General features: G+C 34.5%; 1 protein-coding gene across 2 annotated transcripts in view; it reads left to right on the forward strand.

The window, feature by feature from the left end:
• The window catches only part of LOC106066270 (cubilin-like), a 54808-nt gene that overhangs the window by 16849 nt on the left and 18374 nt on the right, over window positions 1–19585 (forward strand). For both annotated transcript variants that reach the window (XM_056031850.1, XM_056031851.1), the window contains exons 2-8: window positions 748–916; window positions 7260–7398; window positions 8050–8255; window positions 10390–10516; window positions 12895–13100; window positions 13966–14091; window positions 18566–18691. In XM_056031850.1, coding sequence (XP_055887825.1) covers window positions 748–916; window positions 7260–7398; window positions 8050–8255; window positions 10390–10516; window positions 12895–13100; window positions 13966–14091; window positions 18566–18691 — 1099 coding nt within the window. The remainder of the gene's footprint in view (window positions 1–747; window positions 917–7259; window positions 7399–8049; window positions 8256–10389; window positions 10517–12894; window positions 13101–13965; window positions 14092–18565; window positions 18692–19585) is intronic.

Below are 19585 nucleotides of genomic sequence, written 5' to 3' on the forward strand. Positions count from 1 at the left end.
ACTTAGGGTCGCCAGCTCCTGATTTTCCCCCAGGGTTGACTCCCAAAGCCTTTCCCATGATTGGGTATAGCTGAAAGGCAACAGAGGTTTGAATTCAGAGTTTTCCTTCTCCTAGGTGGGTAGCCAGCCATGGCTAACGAGCCCTCTCCTGCCCCAAGCTTACTGGTTAAGGCGCCAGTTACTCACCTTTGCCCCTGTTAGTGAGAACAGTTCCGCCGGACTCTGAGCCACACGTGAAGGCCAGGAGTTGGAGTGGTTGTCAGACGCTATTTGAGACACATGCCATTAGTTCCGGAAGGTTGTCATTGCCGGAAGTGGTAATGGATGTAAGCACTTCACTACCTATAAAATGCTTCCTAATGGCCTGCGTTTAAATTTATACGAAGCAGAAAATTATTTTCAAAATGAAACAAAAAGAATCTTAGAGAAATGAAAATAAATTACAACATTTATCTAGATCTAGAGTCTAGAGGTAGGTCTATAATTATAAGCTTTAGATCTAGACGAAACCAACGTACTAAGCAATAAAATAACAACATGTACCATGTGCCCTAGAAGAAGTGGGCGTGTAAAATGCGTTGCCTTGGGAGATTTAAACAAATCTAGTAAACATGATACAAGCTGGTCAAAGCTCAAAAACTTATGACTCAAACATTTCTCTGAAACTAGTATTTAGAGATATATTTTAAATATCTTGATCTGTTTAATTAACAATGTACGTGTATTGTTAATTTTTTGCTTCTAAAGGAAAACTATACTGCTGCCCAAACAGCATGTAAGTCGATCACATCAAAGAAAGACTTTGGGTCAGAATGTAACGTCAGTACTGACTGCATCACTGGCATTTGCACCAACAAAACATGTACCTGTCAGCAAAATTTCTTTTACGATAATTGCAGTCAAACTTGTATCAAAAGTAAGTTACTCAATATTCGGAGTTTTAATACATCTAAATTTATCATATTGGTATAGTCTTATCTGTTTTTGACTCTGTTTCTATTATTTAACTTGTTTTAAACATCCAAGCATATTACTTTATTAGTTAAGTGTGGTCTGTCTGTGAACCAATCACATTAGCTCGTAAAAAAAAAAGGAAGAGCTTTCAAAAATATAATTTACTCATAATTTGTATTCAAGTTTATAGAATATTTTCAATGTAACTCTAGTAGGACACATTTCAAAAATCTATAACGATTATTGATATAGAACTAAATTTTAATCTAAATGCCTTGTAACACGAAACAAATATTCATATATAAATATATTTGTATCTTGATTTCATCCATCCATCCCAGTGGCGTTACAGCCTATGGATGGCTCTGGCCTGCTTTAAAACATCCCTTTATTCAGATCTCGCTCTCTCTGGGCCCTTCGTCTCCATTCCCTAACCCCAAGCATGTTGCAGATCTGCCTGCATATCATCAATCCATCACATTCGTGGTCTGCCTTTGGCTCACCTGCCTTTTGGTATTTGCCTGTTTAAATCTTCGCTCCTCTGTTATCTGACATTCTTTCAAGGTGGCCTGTCCAACGTAGTCTGTTCCTTTTATTTCAGTCACGATCGGTGGATCTTGATACAATTGATATATCTCATGGTTAGTGCGTGTCTTTCACCCTGTTTCATCTTATATAGCACCATAGATTTTTTTTATATTAATTGTCAGTTTAGCTCTCGTGTTTTTGTCTGTAATGTTGTTACAGCGCCTTGAGCCTACATTTTGTTTGTTAACAGCGCTTTATAAATAAAATTATTATTATTATTAGATATTTGTAACAATTTTTAGTTTCCAATTATTAAGCATATTTTCGGTTGTCTTTGTCAGTGTCCGGGTATCACTTGCATACATTGCTGCTGGTCTTTCTATGCTTTTTATATTATTTTCTCACATATGATAAAATATAGTTAGTGTAGCAGATACACTTATTTACGGGCTAAAACGTATGTTAGTTTGATCGTTAAAATGTGGCTCGTTTATTACAATTTTAAAAAAGGGGATTTTTCGGCCATAATATAAAGCCTAGAAACACATCTGCAAATTGTGGGAAGCGTGGTCGAGAGGCTAAGTGCCCTTGAACTTGGCTTGGCTACCTCTGAAGGAGGCTCGAGGTTCGGCACCTGACTCCAGCAGATCTGTGTTTCATTATCATCATCTTTCCCCTGAGTTACTCATGGAAAATAGTGCAACCGTAAAAACACGCTACTCTCCACCGTCTCTAGCTAGTTTTATGGCTTCCCAGCTCTTTCCGGTCCTCTCGGCTTCCTCTTGTATACTGCGTCGCCATGTTATTGTTGGTCTTCCTCTGAGTCTTGTTCCTTGGGGGTTCCTCTCTAAGGCCTGTCTAGCTCTGTTGTTGGTATCTTTTCTCAGGGTGTAACCAATCCATCTCCACTTCCGCTCTAAGATCTGCACTTCTATATTTTTCTGTCCACTCATCTCCTACAGTTTGGTGTTTTCTACTTTGTCGTACCAGTGTATTTTTAGGATATTTCTCAGACATCTGTCGATGAAGGTCTGTCCTTTTTTTTTTTTGTTGTCGCTTCAGTTGTTCTCCATGTTTCAGAACCATACAGTAGGACAGCCTTGACATTAGAGTTAAAGATTCTTAGTTTAGTCTTGTTTGAGATGTGACGAGATTTCCAGGCTGGTTTTAGCTGTGTAAATGTCTGACGAGCTAGATTTATACGGCGTTTAATGCCTTCATCTGTTCCACCGGATACACTGACTACACTCCCAAGGTATATAAAATTATTTACTCTGTCTATGGTCTGAGAATCTAGTTCTATGTCTCCAATTTGTTTGTTAAGTACTTTTTTTGGGTAGTTTATTTTGAGGCCTATTCTTTTTCCTAATTACTTAAAGCTTTAACTTCTTTTTCATATCCTGTAGTCTGTGTCATAATAAGTCTATTTCATTAGCGAACTTTAGATCTTCCAGCTTTTGTGTGAGAGTCCATTGCATTCCTTTCCCTGAATTAGAATTGGCTTCTTTTGTGTCCAAATCAAATACTTGAAGGAACAGGGGTGGTGAAAGAAGACATCCTTGTTTGACTCCTGTTGTGATTGGAAATTCCTCTGACATGTTGCATTAGTGGACTACTTGGCAGTTTAACCATTATAAAGGTTTTTAATTATTGTTATTATTTAATTTAGGATCAAGATAGATTATCTATTTAACAGGATTCTTCTAAAAATTTTGCTTTTTACTGACAACAAAGTGATGCCTCCCCTTTTCTGACATTGTGATAGTTATCTATTCTTTCGTAGTTTTATTAGCAAGTACTTTTTTCCACTAACCGGGAGGTGTTTCTATTAGCCAAAGTTATTGCAGTTGGTCAACTATTTCATTTCCTCCTTCTTTTAGGACTTCGGGTGGTATGTTGTCAATTCCAGCAGCTTTACCTGTCTTCATTTGTTTGAGTGCATTCCTTATTTCTTTTTTTGTTATTTCTTCCATGTTTATGTCTAGTGTTGGTCCTACATTTAGATCTGGTAGATTTCGTGGTTTAGGTCTATTGAGCACTTCTTGAAAATATGAACATATTATTTCCATCCTTCAAGCTGTTCATTTATTAAAGAAAGTAATTTCCATATTTGTTTCGGACGGAAACATTGCAATTAGCCTTTTTGGTTCTAAAAAGTTTGGTGATTTGTGTTTTGGTGAGTTTTGTTTACTGAGCGCCTAAATGCAGGACAAAAAATCTTCTCCCAGATACCCCCTCCCACAGTCCCAACTGGTCCATGAATGAGATTAGACCATAGCACTCTGAGAATGTTATAAGCATGAAAGTGGCTGTGACGTAATGGGGAAATAACCGTTTTTTTGAGTTATTGTAAAGTTATGAGTGATTCCCCTTATGAAGTTATATAAGGCCTTGCAAACTGTGCTTAGCTGCCACTTGCTCCAGAGTTACCAGCTTGACCACTGGACCTATGTTGCGAATTGTATTTTCTCTGTTATTTGTCGTGTGTCTTGGGGTAGTCGGGAGAGGTGTTTTTTGCTCTGGAGATCTTTGGGCTAAGTATATCTTTGGTCATTATTGTATTTTATATAATGTATTAATCAGTAGATATAGCCTCAAATGATTTCCAGGCAGTATGTTTTACCCTGATGTTCTGCATCCTGGGGTACTCCCATACGTGATATATTTTTATAGCCTTGTCTCTGAGGGATTCAACCTGTATTGAATCATCAGATAGGCTTTACCGAACGGAGGTCTATAGGTGGGATTCTATGAAGCTTGTAGGATCATAGAGTTCCCTGACGCTTTAAGTATCATGACCCTTTTGTTGTTGTTGTTGTTGTTTTTGGGCTAAAAGTGGCTATGTCAGCCTGAAGCCTGTAACCCCAGAGTGGCCAAAAGTGGTCATGTGTTGACCTGAGACCTGTGACCTTCATTTTTTTACACTGATGTGTGTTTCCCAGAATGTGACGATAGTGTATATATATATGATAGGGCGGTGTGTCATACTATTTTTGAGTGTATCTTTTGTTTATTTTGTGTTGAGAAGGCCTGTGAGTTGATTGCCATTTATTTACACATTTAATTTACTCATGTAAATAAACTGTGTATATATGTTTCCCTTCGACTTTGTTAAGTCTTGTGTTGCAAACATTAGTTTAATTGTATACCTGGAGGTTATACCTAATACCCTAGGCAGTACAAGTAGGGACCAATGTACCTCAGGACAAACGTGCCAGCATACCTTAACACTGATCTGTTGACCTAAAATACCTAAATCTAGATATAAGTATCATTGGAGCTCGTCATTAACAATAAAGTCTCAAGCGGACTGTTATTAACTATGCATCTCATAGACTACCTTTAGCTATACCCGCTACTAGGTAATGTTAACTGCTCATATTGGTTCATGAGTCATTCAATAGGTCATAATAGTGCTATGTAAAAAAAAGCCATAATTTAAATCTCCATACTCACAAGAAGCAAAAAAAAAAAGACCATTGACAGCCAGCCATATATATACCATTGGCCTCCTTCAGTCGTAGAACGACTATGGTTCATCTCAGAGCACACTTCCTCATGTGGCTGTGGAGCCCTATTTTGGAGAGACACTACCGTCCACAAATAGCGCAGGTTAAGGTGGCTTTTGCTTTGGTGGTAGAGGAGTTGGCCGTTTTTCGGATTGTACGTTTTTCTTCCTGAGCTGAGACCCATGTACTTTCACTGTCCGTAGCTTTCTTGGTCACTGTCTCTCTCCATTTGTTGCGGTCTAGAGCTATGTCTTGTTGCGGTCTAGAGCTATTGTCAGTATTGATGTTCACTGATTTGAGGTCAACACGGCGAACACGTCCAGACCAGCGCAAACGGCGTTGTCTGAGGGCTGTAAAGATGCTGGGAATTCCTGATCGCGCAAGGATCTCAGTATTGCACACTTTTTCTTTCCATGTGACTTTCAAGATCCAACGGAGACATCGCAAATGGAATGAGTTCAGTTTTCTCTCTTGCTTTGCGTAGGTGGTTCATAATTCACTGCCATACAGCAGTGTACTCATAACGCATGCCTTGTAGACTTCCATTTTGGTCACCGTATAAAATATAGATAGATATATAGATATATAGATACATAGATAGACTGATAGATAGAAAGATAGATAGATAGATAGATAGATAGATAGATAGATAGATAGATAGTAAGATAGTAAGATAGATAGATAGACAGACAGACAGATAGATAGATAGATAGATAGATAGATAGATAGATAGATAGATAGATAGATAGATAGATAGATAGATAGATAGATAGATAGATAGATAGATAGATAGATAGATAGATAGATAGATAGATAGATAGATAGATAGATAGATAGATAGATAGATAGATTAGATAGATAGATAGATAGATAGATAGATAGATAGATAGATAGATAGATAGATAGATAGATAGTAAGATAGTAAGATAGATAGATAGATAGATAGATAGATAGATAGATAGTAAGATAGTAAGATAATAAGATAGATAAATAAATAGATAGATAGATAGATAGATAGATAGATAGATAGATAGATAGAAAGATAGATAGATAGATAGATAGATAGATAGATAGATAGATAGATAGATAGATAGATAGATAGATAGATAGATAGATAGATAGATAGATAGATAGATAGATAGATTAGATAGATAGATAGATAGATAGATAGATAGATAGATAGATAGATAGATAGATTAGATAGATTAGATAGATAGATAGATAGATAGATAGATAGATAGATAGATAGATAGATAGATAGATAGATAGATAGATAGATAGATAGATTAGATAGAGAGAGAGAGAGAGAGAGAGAGAGAAATAGAGAGGTAGATAGAGAGAGATAGAGAGATTAAAGAAGCTTTGTAAACACATCAAACAAAATAAATAAATTCTGGTTTAATAATATATTAAATTAGCTTTGTAAACAGAAGGAAAACCTATACAGAAAATTTAAAGAAAATAAGGTAGAAAGAGTTTTAAAAAAGTATATATAATTAAACAACTAACCTAAAAAGTAATTAGACAGCCACAGAGTGAATACATAAACAATATAATATTTAAAGAAACAACAAAACCTATGGCCCTACATCAAGTCTGAGAAAATGGAAACAACAGACATAGTGTCATTAGAAGAATAAAATAACTTAACACATAATTCTAATGAAGCTAAAGCTAACATCCTTAATAAATACTTTGCATCAGCATTCTTAGCCCCAGTAGGTAAAGACCAATTACTTAATTTGAAACAAGTAGACAACATAGGAGATATAGTAGTACACGTTATGGGACACAAAAATAGAGATGTGAGATTCATAACAAACCAATATTCCCATTTGACTAGAGTAACACCTTTAGTAAAATCACTAAATTTAGAAAGCCTTCAGGATAAAAGACTTAAAAGTAAAGTAGCAAATATACATTAAACACTGAAGCATAATCTTAAACTACAAAAACCAAATTTAATAAAATACTCAGAAAGACACAAAGATAAAGACGCGCTGCTTGTACCATATGCAAGGAAAAATGTGTACAAATACTTCTTCTTCCCTAGTGCTATTAGAGCATGGAATGGGTTGCCTGAGCTAAACAGGAAAACCAGTGACCTGGAAGAATTTAGGTCATTGGTTTACATGCTTGACTAAAAGTATGACGCGTAGGACGTAATTATCTTCTTTTTTTGAAGTAACGTCTTTATCATATAACATAAGATATAAGATATGATTAATATATTGATATATTTTTATTTTTTAAATTCTTTTTTTCTAGATTGCAACAATACTTTGCAATATACAGCATCTTCTAACATGGTTACTGGCCTTATAGTCAGTGCCGATGCTGTTAATCCTCCTGGAACAAAATGTTTTTGGGAAATCTCTAGTTGGAGTGGATCATATCTAACCCTCATGTAAATAAAGTCTATTAATATTTCAAGTATTGGCTTTATAGAATAATTTAGCTTTCGCATTTAAAAATACATTTTTACCATTTTAAAATATCGTAGCTAACATTACATGTAAAATTTCTAGTATAATGTAACCAATATTTTAAGATGATTCAAAACATTACCAACATAAAAAGACATGATTTCTTCGAAAACAAATGAGCTATGCTCTCGATGTATAGACCTTGTCAAAATTTTGGGAAATATTGAATTGATTCAAATCTTTCATTACATGTAGTACATGTCCTAAAGGTTCATTAGGACATAAAAGAGCATAATTCGCTCTCTATAAATGCGGTCTAAGTAGGGTACAATTAAAAGTGGTCTAGTAACGTTGACACAGGTTCGCGAATATTTCACTTAGGAACGGTTAGTGCCTCATTCGTAACGATAACGGTCATTTTCTAATCATTTATGACATTGAAATAAAATTATAAAGAAAAAATCTTTTTTAATAAAGAATATTTAAACGGCAGATACAGAATATTTATTTCTAAACGGCTTATCTGCTTCATATAAGAAATGTAGTCGCAGTTGAGTCTATTAAAAGTCTACTAATGTAATTTAACAGTTCATGAAATAGCTATTGAAAATGTTCTTTTGCATTTTTTCCAGCATTGACTACATAGATATGGACCCTGCTAAAAGTGACATCAATTGGGTGAATGTACTGTCCTCAAGAGCACAGTTACTTATTCAGTATGACTCGCTGAAAAGTAATTTCATCAGAACAATGTCGACAGAATCTAGTTGGTTGAGAGTCTACTATAGCACGACATTCTCAGGATACAAAGGATTTAGAGCTTCGTATTATATATATGGTAAAGGTGTTATATATCCATCCATTTATCCATTCTCCTATCTATCTATCTATCTATCTATCTATCTATCTATCTATCTATCTATCTATCAGTCTAGTTATCTATCTATCTATCAGTCTATCTATCTATCTATCAGTCTATCTATCTATCTATCAGTCTATCTATCTATCTATCTATCTATCAGTCTATCTATCTATCTATCTATCAGTCTATCGATCTATCTATCTATCTATCTATCTATCAGTCTATCTATCTATCTTTCTATCTATCTATCTATCTATCTATCTATCTATCTATCTATCTATCTATCTATCTATCTATCTATCTATCAGTCTATCTATCTATCTTTCTATCTACCAGTCTATCTATCTATCTATCTATCTATCTATCTATCTATCTATCTATCTATCTATCTATCTATCTATCCATCCATCCATCCATCCATCCATCCATCCATCCATCCATCTATCCATCCATCTAATCTAAATCTAAATCTTAATCTTAATCTTAATCTTAATCTTATTTAATCTAATCTATCTATCTATCTATCTATCTATCTATCTATCTATCTATCTATCTATCTATCTATCTATCTATCTATCCATCCATCCATCCATCCATCCATCCATCCATCCATCCATCCATCCATCCATCCATCCATCCATCTATCCATCCATCTAATCTAAATCTAAATCTAAATCTTAATCTTAATCTTAATCTTAATCTTAATCTTATTTAATCTAATCTATCTATCTATCTATCTAGCTATCTATCTATCTATCTATCTATCTATCTATCTATCTATCTATCTATCTATCTATCTATCTATCTATCTATCTATCTATCTATCTATCTATAAGTATTATTATTTTTATACTTAATTTGAATTTACATTCATTTTCATTAAGTATTTAAATTTAAAAAAATGTTAAGAATTGTAAAAATTTGATCTCTTTCAGAACAAGGTAATATATAATGGCAATGATTCAATATTTGAAGAGAATAAAGTTAATTCTTCGTACATTTAATTACATATGTAAAGCTATAAACATTTAATTTTGCAGCAAAGACAGATTATATAGAAGTAAAAAGGCACACAGAACAAGTAGGAAAATGCGTTTTTTTTTACTGCTAGCGCAATTAATCTTTAAAGAATGAAATTCTCTGGCTTGGAAATCTGCTTATTAAATATGCAAATATGAATCTGTAATGTTGATTGTAAAATAATTGGCAACCATCACAAAGCACTTGAAGACCTATTCGAGAACATTATTCAAAAGAAAGATTTACAGATTTTAAACATTCTGATAACTTTGAGGTCAAGATTGTAGCATTGTATCATCACAGTCAGGGCCGGTCTTAGGCCACTGCAGCCTATGCGGTCGCAGTGGGCCCCGCGCTTTCATAGGCCCCGCGCTAATTCAGGGTGTAATTATTAAATTGCAAAATATATACGAAAAAACTCCTGGAAATCTCCTGAATTTATTAAAATCTCCAAAAAACTCTTTAAAATCTCTAGAAAAAATAGACAAAATTGTCATTTGTGGGTGTCATAAATTGTGAAAAACGCCAATACTACGCGTGATAAAAGGAAAAAAGGCATTGTCAGTTTTCATGTAATAATCGGGCGAATTTATACCTTAACCGGAAGTCCCAATACTTTTTTTACTTTTATAGTCACTGGCATATAAATATGCCATTGGTTACAAGGTTCGTTAAGTACAGATCGCTATTTTTTACTTAGTAAATTCGAATTTTTTTTCTTATACAAAATCGTAATTTTCATTTAATATCCTTATTCCCACACAGACTAGGCCCCGCGTAATCAGTTTCGCATAGGGCCCCGCAATTGCTAGGACCGGCCCTGATCACAGTGATTATACAATAGTTCGATCACAAAAAACAAACTGACACTTGCACTTATTTTTTTTAGCAATTAAATCATTAAATGAAATCTAACTTTTCATTGCAACCTCCACTTATAACGTCGTTTTTAAAACTGTAGTATGCACGTTGGTATTTTGAGCTTATAAGTGTTATGACCAATAGTATTATGAATTTTATGGCTATTTGATTAATATGATTATTAAGTATAAAGACACACCATTTCTAACTTTTTTTTTTCTCTATAAAGACTTTAACTCAGTTTTAACCAGTCCTTCTGGCTACATTGTTAGCCCTGGCTATCCGAGGTTAAATCCTACTGACCGCAGATATACTTGGCTTATTACTGGCAAGAGCGGACAGTTAGTGACTTTAAGGTGAGGAGCTTCTATATTAGCAGTAATAAGCTAGAATTTTATAATACATTCATTAATGTTGTACAATTAGACTAGAGGCCAAAGCAGTAACTTAAAAGTTTGCGTTGCCAACCAAAAATTAAAATATGCATCGGAGCAAACGAGTTATTTCTTCGATGCTCGTTCTTTAAAAATATTCATTGTTGATATTCGGTCGTTGGGCTGTAGCTCCAAACAGAAAGTACCATTGAACCATTTAGGCGTATTATAGTCCTCAGAAATCCTACACTTACTACTATAGGCATAATCTAATCCGAGCAATACTTGTATGTGTGACGTACGAATAATATTGTGAATATGGAATGGTGCGAATGTGTGTTTAAAGAAGAAGAGAAAGGATTAGATTGGTACTATATATATATATATATATATATATATATATATATATATATATATATATACATATATAAACGAGGTTATTACTAAAATATTATTATTCGTTGAAGGAAGGTTAAATTTCACACAATCTACTTTTTCTGTGAGTCTGTTTCGGTATATGATTAAAATTCTCATCTGGACGTAAATATATGTATGTATGTATGCATGTATGTAAGCTTCTGGCAGGAGGGGCTCGTTAAGCAATGCTGGCTACCCACCAAAGAGAATAAAAACTCTTCATTCAAGCCTCTGCTGCTTTACAGCTATGCAATATCACGGGAAAGGCTTCCTGAGTCAACCTTGATGAAAAAATCAGGAGCCGGAGTCCCATAGGCAGTTTGCAGCACTCACTGCTACACCCTCACAGAGACTGCGTTGCCGCTGGTCTCAAGTTGTATCGGCACATGCCGTTCTTGTTTGATGTTTTACAAATTTTGGATGTTCCTTCAGAGTTGAAGATAGTTTACTTCCTAGTCCAAATCTCCCGCAGGACGACGGGGGATGGGAGCGGGCAGGGTTTGAACCCGGGACCATCGATAAATCCAAACGACAGTCCAGCGCGCAAACCGCACGACCAGGCAGCTTTGTATACATCACCTGCGTGGAGAGAGCAGGCTCTTCAACACCGATGTTTACTATTTTATGGAGCAGAGACATGGAGAAACACCATCACTACCATAAAAAAAAAATCAGGTATTCATTAATATCTGCCTGAGGAAGATTCGTATGATCTACTGGTTAGACAATATCTCGAATGAAGAACTGTGGCGTAGAACAATTTAGTAACCCATTTAAGAAGATATCCTCCAGAGATGCTGGACATGGATAGGTCATACCCTTCTCAAGTTTGCACCCAACATAACAAGGCAAACCCTAACCTAAAACACCAAAGAAAGAGAAAGAGGGGACGGCCCATAAACACATGGCGCCACGATAAGAAAACAGATGGGCAAGACATGGGGACAGTTGATAGACTCGCCAAGAATTAAGACGCCTAGAGGAAGCTGGTTGGTTGTCTATTCCTGAGAAGGAACCACAGACAAAGATAGGAGATGAGATGATGAACATTTTCGGAATAACGTCAAATGAAAAACTGCTTTAAAGACCAGCTTAGGCACCAACATGCTTTAACTGACATAGAGAAGGTGTCTGACTGCAGGCGGCTTCAGAACGAGATACCTGGAGATTATTTAATAAAAGCCGCGGGCTACACAAAAGAAAATGAACTGCCAAGGACAGACTCACACTATCTAAATCAACCATCAGCATATAATGGTTTTGTTTGCGTTAGATGTGGCAAACTCTGTGCCTCAGGAGATCTAAATTCGCAGATATAACGAACGAATTTATGTAAAAATGTTGTTGAAATACAAATTTGATGGTTAATTTTAGTAAATAATGAAATCAATAAACTATATTTTGTATTTTCATGTGTCAAAAAAAAACGCCAAACATTAAACTTTATATATAATATGGCGGAACAGTTATCACTGACAGGAGAAGGGGCAAAAGCGAACAACTGGAACCTCAACTTGCAACTTTTCGTTGGCATTAGGGTTAGGGAATCCGATCCGACGCTGCCTTGTGGATGTACACATGGGAAACGCTACGAGAGACAACCCTTAGAAAAATTAGGAGCTCCCCAGCTGGTTACCATTAGGCAGCTTACGGTACAAAGTGCCAAAATCTGGCAGAACATGTCACGCTGCTGCTCCCAAACTGTATCGGATATTAGCCATTATATTGGTCACATTTGCTGCATAAAAGGGTAGAACCAATGCGTAAGCGACCATAAACAATACCTAGCCTTTAATCTCGTTACGGTCTAAGTCACTCTAAGAGATGAACTATAATCATCTGACAAAAGGAGACCAGCACATATAAATTGATGTGTATATGTTACCTTTATTTTTGAATTCAAATTTTAAAAAAAAAGTTTTTGTGTATTTCCTCTTACAAAGGTTTAAAAGCAGAGTTATTGATTGCCCTGGTGATTTTCTGAACATTTATGACGGAATTCATACTAGGGATCCCCTTATTGCAACTTTGTGTAACGGAAACTCTACATTGACCATTACATCTACTACTCCAAACCTGTTAATTTATTATCAGAACGATAACTATGAATCTTGGGGAGTAGGTTTTGTGGCATATTATTACATTCACGGTGAGTACTTTTTTTTAAAAACACTTTGTACTAATTATTGAAACTTAAAAGTAATTTTGAAATACTAATGTCTTGTTAGTCTTTGCCTATGGGAAGCACTAATGTAAATCTCGTTGTTAAGGTATTCATGAGGCTATTCGCATTCGCATAAAATTAATAATTTTAATATTGTTGTATATATGAAGCACGATCAATATTCATGGATTACATAATAATAATCTTTGTTCAATAATCCCAATTGTCATGTATTTTTATTTTAAGAGAGACGTGTGTATTATTTTCTTCTAATTCATTTAACATATTCAGATTAAGAGATGTCTATTTATAGATCACAGCCTCTTTAAGTGACACTTCACTTTTAATGAGTTTAATGCCTTTAAAATACAACATACACAAAGACGGCCTTAGGGCCACTACAACCTATGCGACCACAGTGGGCAACGCTCTTGCATAGGTTTCGCGCTAATTTTAGGTGTAAATTATTGCAGTACACCATTCTTGTGACACGGTCACTATGTGTGGTCGACCGTGACACACGGTCAAATGTTGGGTACCTGGGAGCTAAAGGCCTTGCAGGAAGTCTCGAGTGTGTTGTAATTAAGAAGAAGGAAGTCATCTAGTGGAGTTGTTCTGTATATAATGTTAACCTTGTATATATGTTTTGTTGAAAACTTTAAACTTAAAGGGACTTGTTTCTTCACAACCATAATGACTAGAAATCTCCTAAAATTGCAAAATATAAATATTTTTCAGAAAAAATATTGAAACCTTCTTACTAAATATATTAGGTATAGGTAGACCTCTCGGGTCCGTAGATTAAAAACTAACTTAATAAAATTTCATTTTTTTTCCTAACAATTTTTAGGACAATATGGAGACTATTGTAACAGCTCAGACCAGTGCCCACTGGGATTTGTCTGTAATAATTCAAGGAAATGTGACTGCTTGAATAGTGAAAAGTATGACCCAAAGTATAAAATTTGCAAGAACGGTAAATATTTAGAATAACGTTAGTGATGGGCAAAAGTTAACTAAAACGTTAGAAACTTTAAGTTTAACTAAAAAAATAATTATTAATACCAACGTTTAACTAGAAAAAAAATGTAATTAAAATCGTAGTTATTATTTTTTTTAGTTGCAAACTAAAAAGTTCAATAAAAATTTGTACAACTTTACATCATGTGGTAGTAGTTAAAACGCAGATCCCTGCTTTCTGGTCGTATAATATCAACGACTTTGATTATTTTTAAAAAAATGAAGCTAACAACTATTTCGTCAGTCTGCATTTGAAGAGAGGTACACCTGAGTTTACTGTTATTGGTGTTGATTTAGAGCCATTTATTATTACAGTTTGTTCTCTCCCTATCAAAATTCGTCAATCCACTGATGCTATGGACCATCAATGCCGAAATATTTTAATTTTTTAAGCAAACTATGGTGGTGAACTTTGTCAAAAGCCTTGGAAAAATTTAGTAAGATGGCATCTATTTGCTCACTATTTTCTAAACCTTTGAAAAATCATCAATCAGTCCTATTAGTTTTGCTTCACATAATCTATATTTCCTAAAGTCTGTATCATATAAGATAAGATAAGACGATAAGTTAAATAAAATTTCCAAAAACATTTTTAAAATTCTAATAGATAGATGTTACTTAGTGATTTGAACTAAACTAAATTTTTAAAGCTAAACTAAAACTAGGCTTCAACTAAAATAAAGTAGTTAAACTGTTAATTTATTATGAATTTTAAATTATAGTTAAACAAAACAAAAAAAAAATTAAACTATATAATCTTTTTTTATAACTTTTTTTTGAGGGGGTGGGGGTTGATCTAGTCCTAGCTATAATCATACGACAGTATACATACAGTTCGATATTATTCTTTACATTGTAGAAATTTTTATCCATAATAAAATAAGTAATTAGGATGATGTTTCTTACATATATGTTAATGCACAATGAAATTTGAAAATAAAATATCTAAATAAATATGTGTGCTTGTATTTTAGCCTTATATTAAAACCTTTAAAATGAATGGTACTTTCACAAACATATTAACTTTTTATATAACATAAAATCTTGTACCGATACATTTAAAATCTCATTAGTATTTTAATAGCCAAAGAAATAGAAACGAATTGTTGGAGTTTTATGACTGTGTTTTAGTGTAATGTACATGCTTGACTAACCATGCCAAAGTGTTACTTTCTTGTCTGACCTCTCACCGTACAACTAACATAAACGTTAAACGCGCAAGGAAAATAAAACGCGGGGCGGTCTTGTCATTATGGACTACACACTACATTACATTAGACTAGGCCTGCATGTTTACGTCTATTTGGCCAGGTTGCTAAAATACAGTATTTTCCGTAGCTGCGCAGCCCCAGCTGTGACCTACATATTTTGCCACATTCAGGGCAAGCATAACCATTGTCCGCAGGTGGTCAATTTAGATTTTCTTTTCGTCGTCTGCATTTGTCCTCGGCAGCAGATTTTCTTTTGGTCTCAAATGTGTATCCCGCGGCCTTCGTGAGTGACCTCTAGCTGTCTCGTTCCGACACCGCATGCAGCCAGGTGCTCTCTTCTATGTCAGCCAAGGAAAGTTGACGCCTAATCTGGTCTTTGAAGCGTTTCCGTGGGGCGCCTCTGTTACGTCGGCCACCTTTTAGCTCACCAAAAAAAGAATGCCTTTGGCATACGTTCGTTTCCTATACGGGATACGTGCACTGCCCAGGGTAGTTGTCGGACCATAAGAAGTTCCTCTATACTGTTCATACCGGCGTTCACAAGGACATCGCTGTTTGTAGTGCTGTCCTGCCATTGTATGTTCATGATGGAGCGCAAGCATCTTTGGTGAAAGCGCTCAAGAAGTCTTAGTTGTTTTTTATATAGTGTCCATGTCTCAGAGCCATATAGAAGGGTTGAGAGAACCACCGCCTGGGAGACATTGATTTTTGTAGGCAGGCAGAGCGATTTGTTCTTCCAGACTCTCGCCTGAAGGCGTCCAAAAGCGCTTATAGCCCTTGCCAGACGGTTATCAACTTCCATTGAAAGTGAGGCGTCATTTCACACTATATTTTAGTGTAAAGATAGATCTACGTACATGCTTGACTAACTCTGCCAGTGTGTTATTTTCTCTTCTGACCACTCTACATTAAAAAAACACTATTGTATAACTCGCAATGAAAAAAATGCAGGGTAGTCTTGTAGAATTATTGACTACACACGTACCACTATGCCTGTAGTTTCCATTTTCTTAGACTTAATGTATAACCATATGTTTTTGTTGTTATCTTATATATTACATTGTTTATGTATTCACTCTGCAGATGTCTGCTTACTTTTTGGGTCAGGTGTTTAATTTTATATACTTTTTGTAAACTCTTTCTGCCTTAGTTTCTTTAATTAAATTTTCTATATAGGCTTTTCTTCTGTTTACAAAGCTTCTTTAATTTATAACTAAAACAGCATTTATTTATTGTGTTCAATGTGTATTATTTGGTATATGATTTTCTATAATGTTTTTAAGATAGTTTTTAATGAACTTCCATAGGTTATCAACTGGTTGGTTAAATGTCTTCTTCTGATAAGAATGTTTGTTTAAAGATAAACGCAGCTTGGTGTTAGGTTGCATTTATTGCAGAGTAAGATTCTTCTTTTGGGTTTTGTATTGGCTACTGCTTTTATCTGACGGTTTATTTATTTTTAATGATATCATGGTCTGATAGACCAGGGATAATATCATAATATACTTTTAATCCAGGTCTGTTGGTTAAGAAGATATCTAATGTGTTGTTTAATCTAGTTGGCTTTTTAATGAGTTGATCTAAGCTTCGGTTGTATAAAGTTTCTATGAAAAGCTCATTTATGTCCTTGAGGTTTTGTTGTTTATCTATGGTTAGTGTTTTCCAATTTATATCGGATAGGTTGAAATCACCGATTGTCCAAAAAACTGCCTTTTTTAATTTTTTTCTTTAAGGGTAGTTACTGATTACATAGTTCTTGCATGTATTCTAAACTAGAATTTGGTGGTCTGTAAATACTGCCTATTATTAGGGATGTTGAGGTGGTATTAATTTTACAAAATGTTGATTCTATATTTTTTGAGTTAGGTTAGGTAATTTCTTCTGCTATAAGAGTGTTTTTATTGCTAAAAGAACTCCATGATTATCAGCCCTATCTTTTCTAAAAATTTCATAATTACTATTGAAAATTTCTGCATTATAAATTTCAGGATATAGCCAAGTTTCTGTTCCTGCAATTATGTCTGGTTTCTCATGTTCTAATAAAATTTTAAGTCTACTGTTTTATTCCTAATGCTTTGAAAATTCATTATTAAGGTTTTAAGGTATTTTGGTATTTCTTCTTTAGTAGGTTTATTTAATGATGGTGATTTATTTGTATTAGCAGATTTAACAGGAGTGGATCTGGTTAGTGGTTGGTGAGTTTGGTTTGGGATAGTGCTTACATGTAGCTGTACTCTTTTAAATCAGAAAGAAATATTTTTTTTTAGATTTTATTTAAAATTATTCAATTATGCATATATAAATATATATAGTTCGTCCATCGTGATTCGATGTTTACCACTTTGTCATCCAGGGGGCTGAGGGTTTTGCACTGGGGTTTTATGCCTCCTCATGTGGCTGGTGAGACCTATGTGAGCCATGAAAGTTCGGCTGCATACATATATCAACTATGTCAAAATAATTTTGTTATTCATTTTCGATATCTATGTAACCTCTAATGAATGGATAATTATGTGATGGAAAAAAAACACAATATATTTTCATGTAGACCTCTAGGACCAACATATATTGCAGATATATGATGCATACATGTTATGTATATTTTTACGTTATATTTAAAGACATTTAAACTGTTTATGCGGTCTGTGAGATAGAGTTTTGTCTATACTTTTTGATTGTCCAGCCAGCTTTTCTATGGATGACACTTTCTTTGTGCTTTTTCTACTGTACCTTGAAGAATAACTTTTGACAGCCAGTCGTTTCTCACACAATATGACGAAACCCGCTTAACTTATTTCTCTTAACAGTATAAATCTGTAGTCATGTTTGTCAATGTTATTGTCATTCATCCCATTTTAACTTTTTATTCATTTAATATGTAAATTAAAGTAATTCTCCATTATATGATTTTAAGACATCTCTGTGTTAGTTTTCCAAATAAAAAAAATGGATTGCTAGAACTCCTAGGCCCTAGACCTAGCAGCGTCATATCAAGTAAATATGTAATAAAATAATTACAAAAAATTACACTAGTGTCAAGGCCTCATTGAGACTTTCTATGTGGCCTCTACATAACAGCTCTGCCGGAACAGGTCTTTTATTCTATAGTATCATAATGTGTCACTGTAATGTTGTTTTTTTTTTCTATACACAAAATATAAACTATTTCTTTAGACTTGATGGTGTTTCTCATTTGTATTTTATTAAAAATTTGTTTAGAACGAGTTTTTGGAGACACCTGCAGCAACACAAACTTATGTTCCAATGGTTTAGTCTGTGTTAATGACAAGTGTGATTGTTCAGCCAATATGTATTATAACACATCCTTGAAGAATTGCATTAGTGGTTAGTATGTCTACTTTACTTCCTAGTTGACAAGTTTTGATATGTAATTACTATTCATAACTAATTAATTATCATTTTTATAAATTCATATATATCATGCTTTGTATGGTGTAATGCACAGAATTTAAGACAAATTTGCCAAACGAATAATAAAGATTATTATAATTAATATTATTATTATTATTATTTGAAGGATGTATGAGTATAACTTCTACGCTAGTCAACCCTGAGCAAAAATTCAGGAGCTTTTGACACTTTAAGCAGCCTGCAGCACACAATTTTACACCCTGGAAGATTCTGCTACGCTACTGATCCCAAACTATTTACCGTTGTTTTGCACGCTTGGGCTGCGCGGAGAGAGAACTTCTCAATGCGTTACATTGTTACGTCCTTAACTAATGCCCAGTCTTATATTTCGTTATTTAAAGCCGTAACTTTTAAAACTAGGGGACATTACAACTTTGCCTTCGAGTTTAAAAATAAAACACGAAAAGTGAAAGGTACTGACAAAAAGATGCACCTCTCAATTGACATACAGCAGAGCGCCATGGGTTGTTTTTCGTTTGGGGTTGGGGTGTGTGCTTCACTAATTCCACTAGATAGTTTTCACTGCTTTATGATGGGCTGAACCAAGTAAAAAAAAGTGTTGTACTGTTATGCCTGTCTTTCTCGTTTTGTTCACAAAGATTAGACGAAACAATAAAAACAGGCACGAAAGCAATGTACTGTGGTTTAAGCGAAGAAGAGAAAAAAAAAGGAGATCCCCACTGGCACCAGGGAAATAATACTTAAAAAATTATACTAGCTATAACAACGTAAGTTAGTAAACAATACAACCGCGTCAGCAAAACTTTTACCTCGCACACGTTTCTTTTGCATGACAGGAGGGAAGAT

This window comes from Biomphalaria glabrata, chromosome 6, assembly GCF_947242115.1.
Source record: "Biomphalaria glabrata chromosome 6, xgBioGlab47.1, whole genome shotgun sequence".
Classification (NCBI taxonomy): Eukaryota; Metazoa; Mollusca; class Gastropoda; family Planorbidae; genus Biomphalaria; species Biomphalaria glabrata.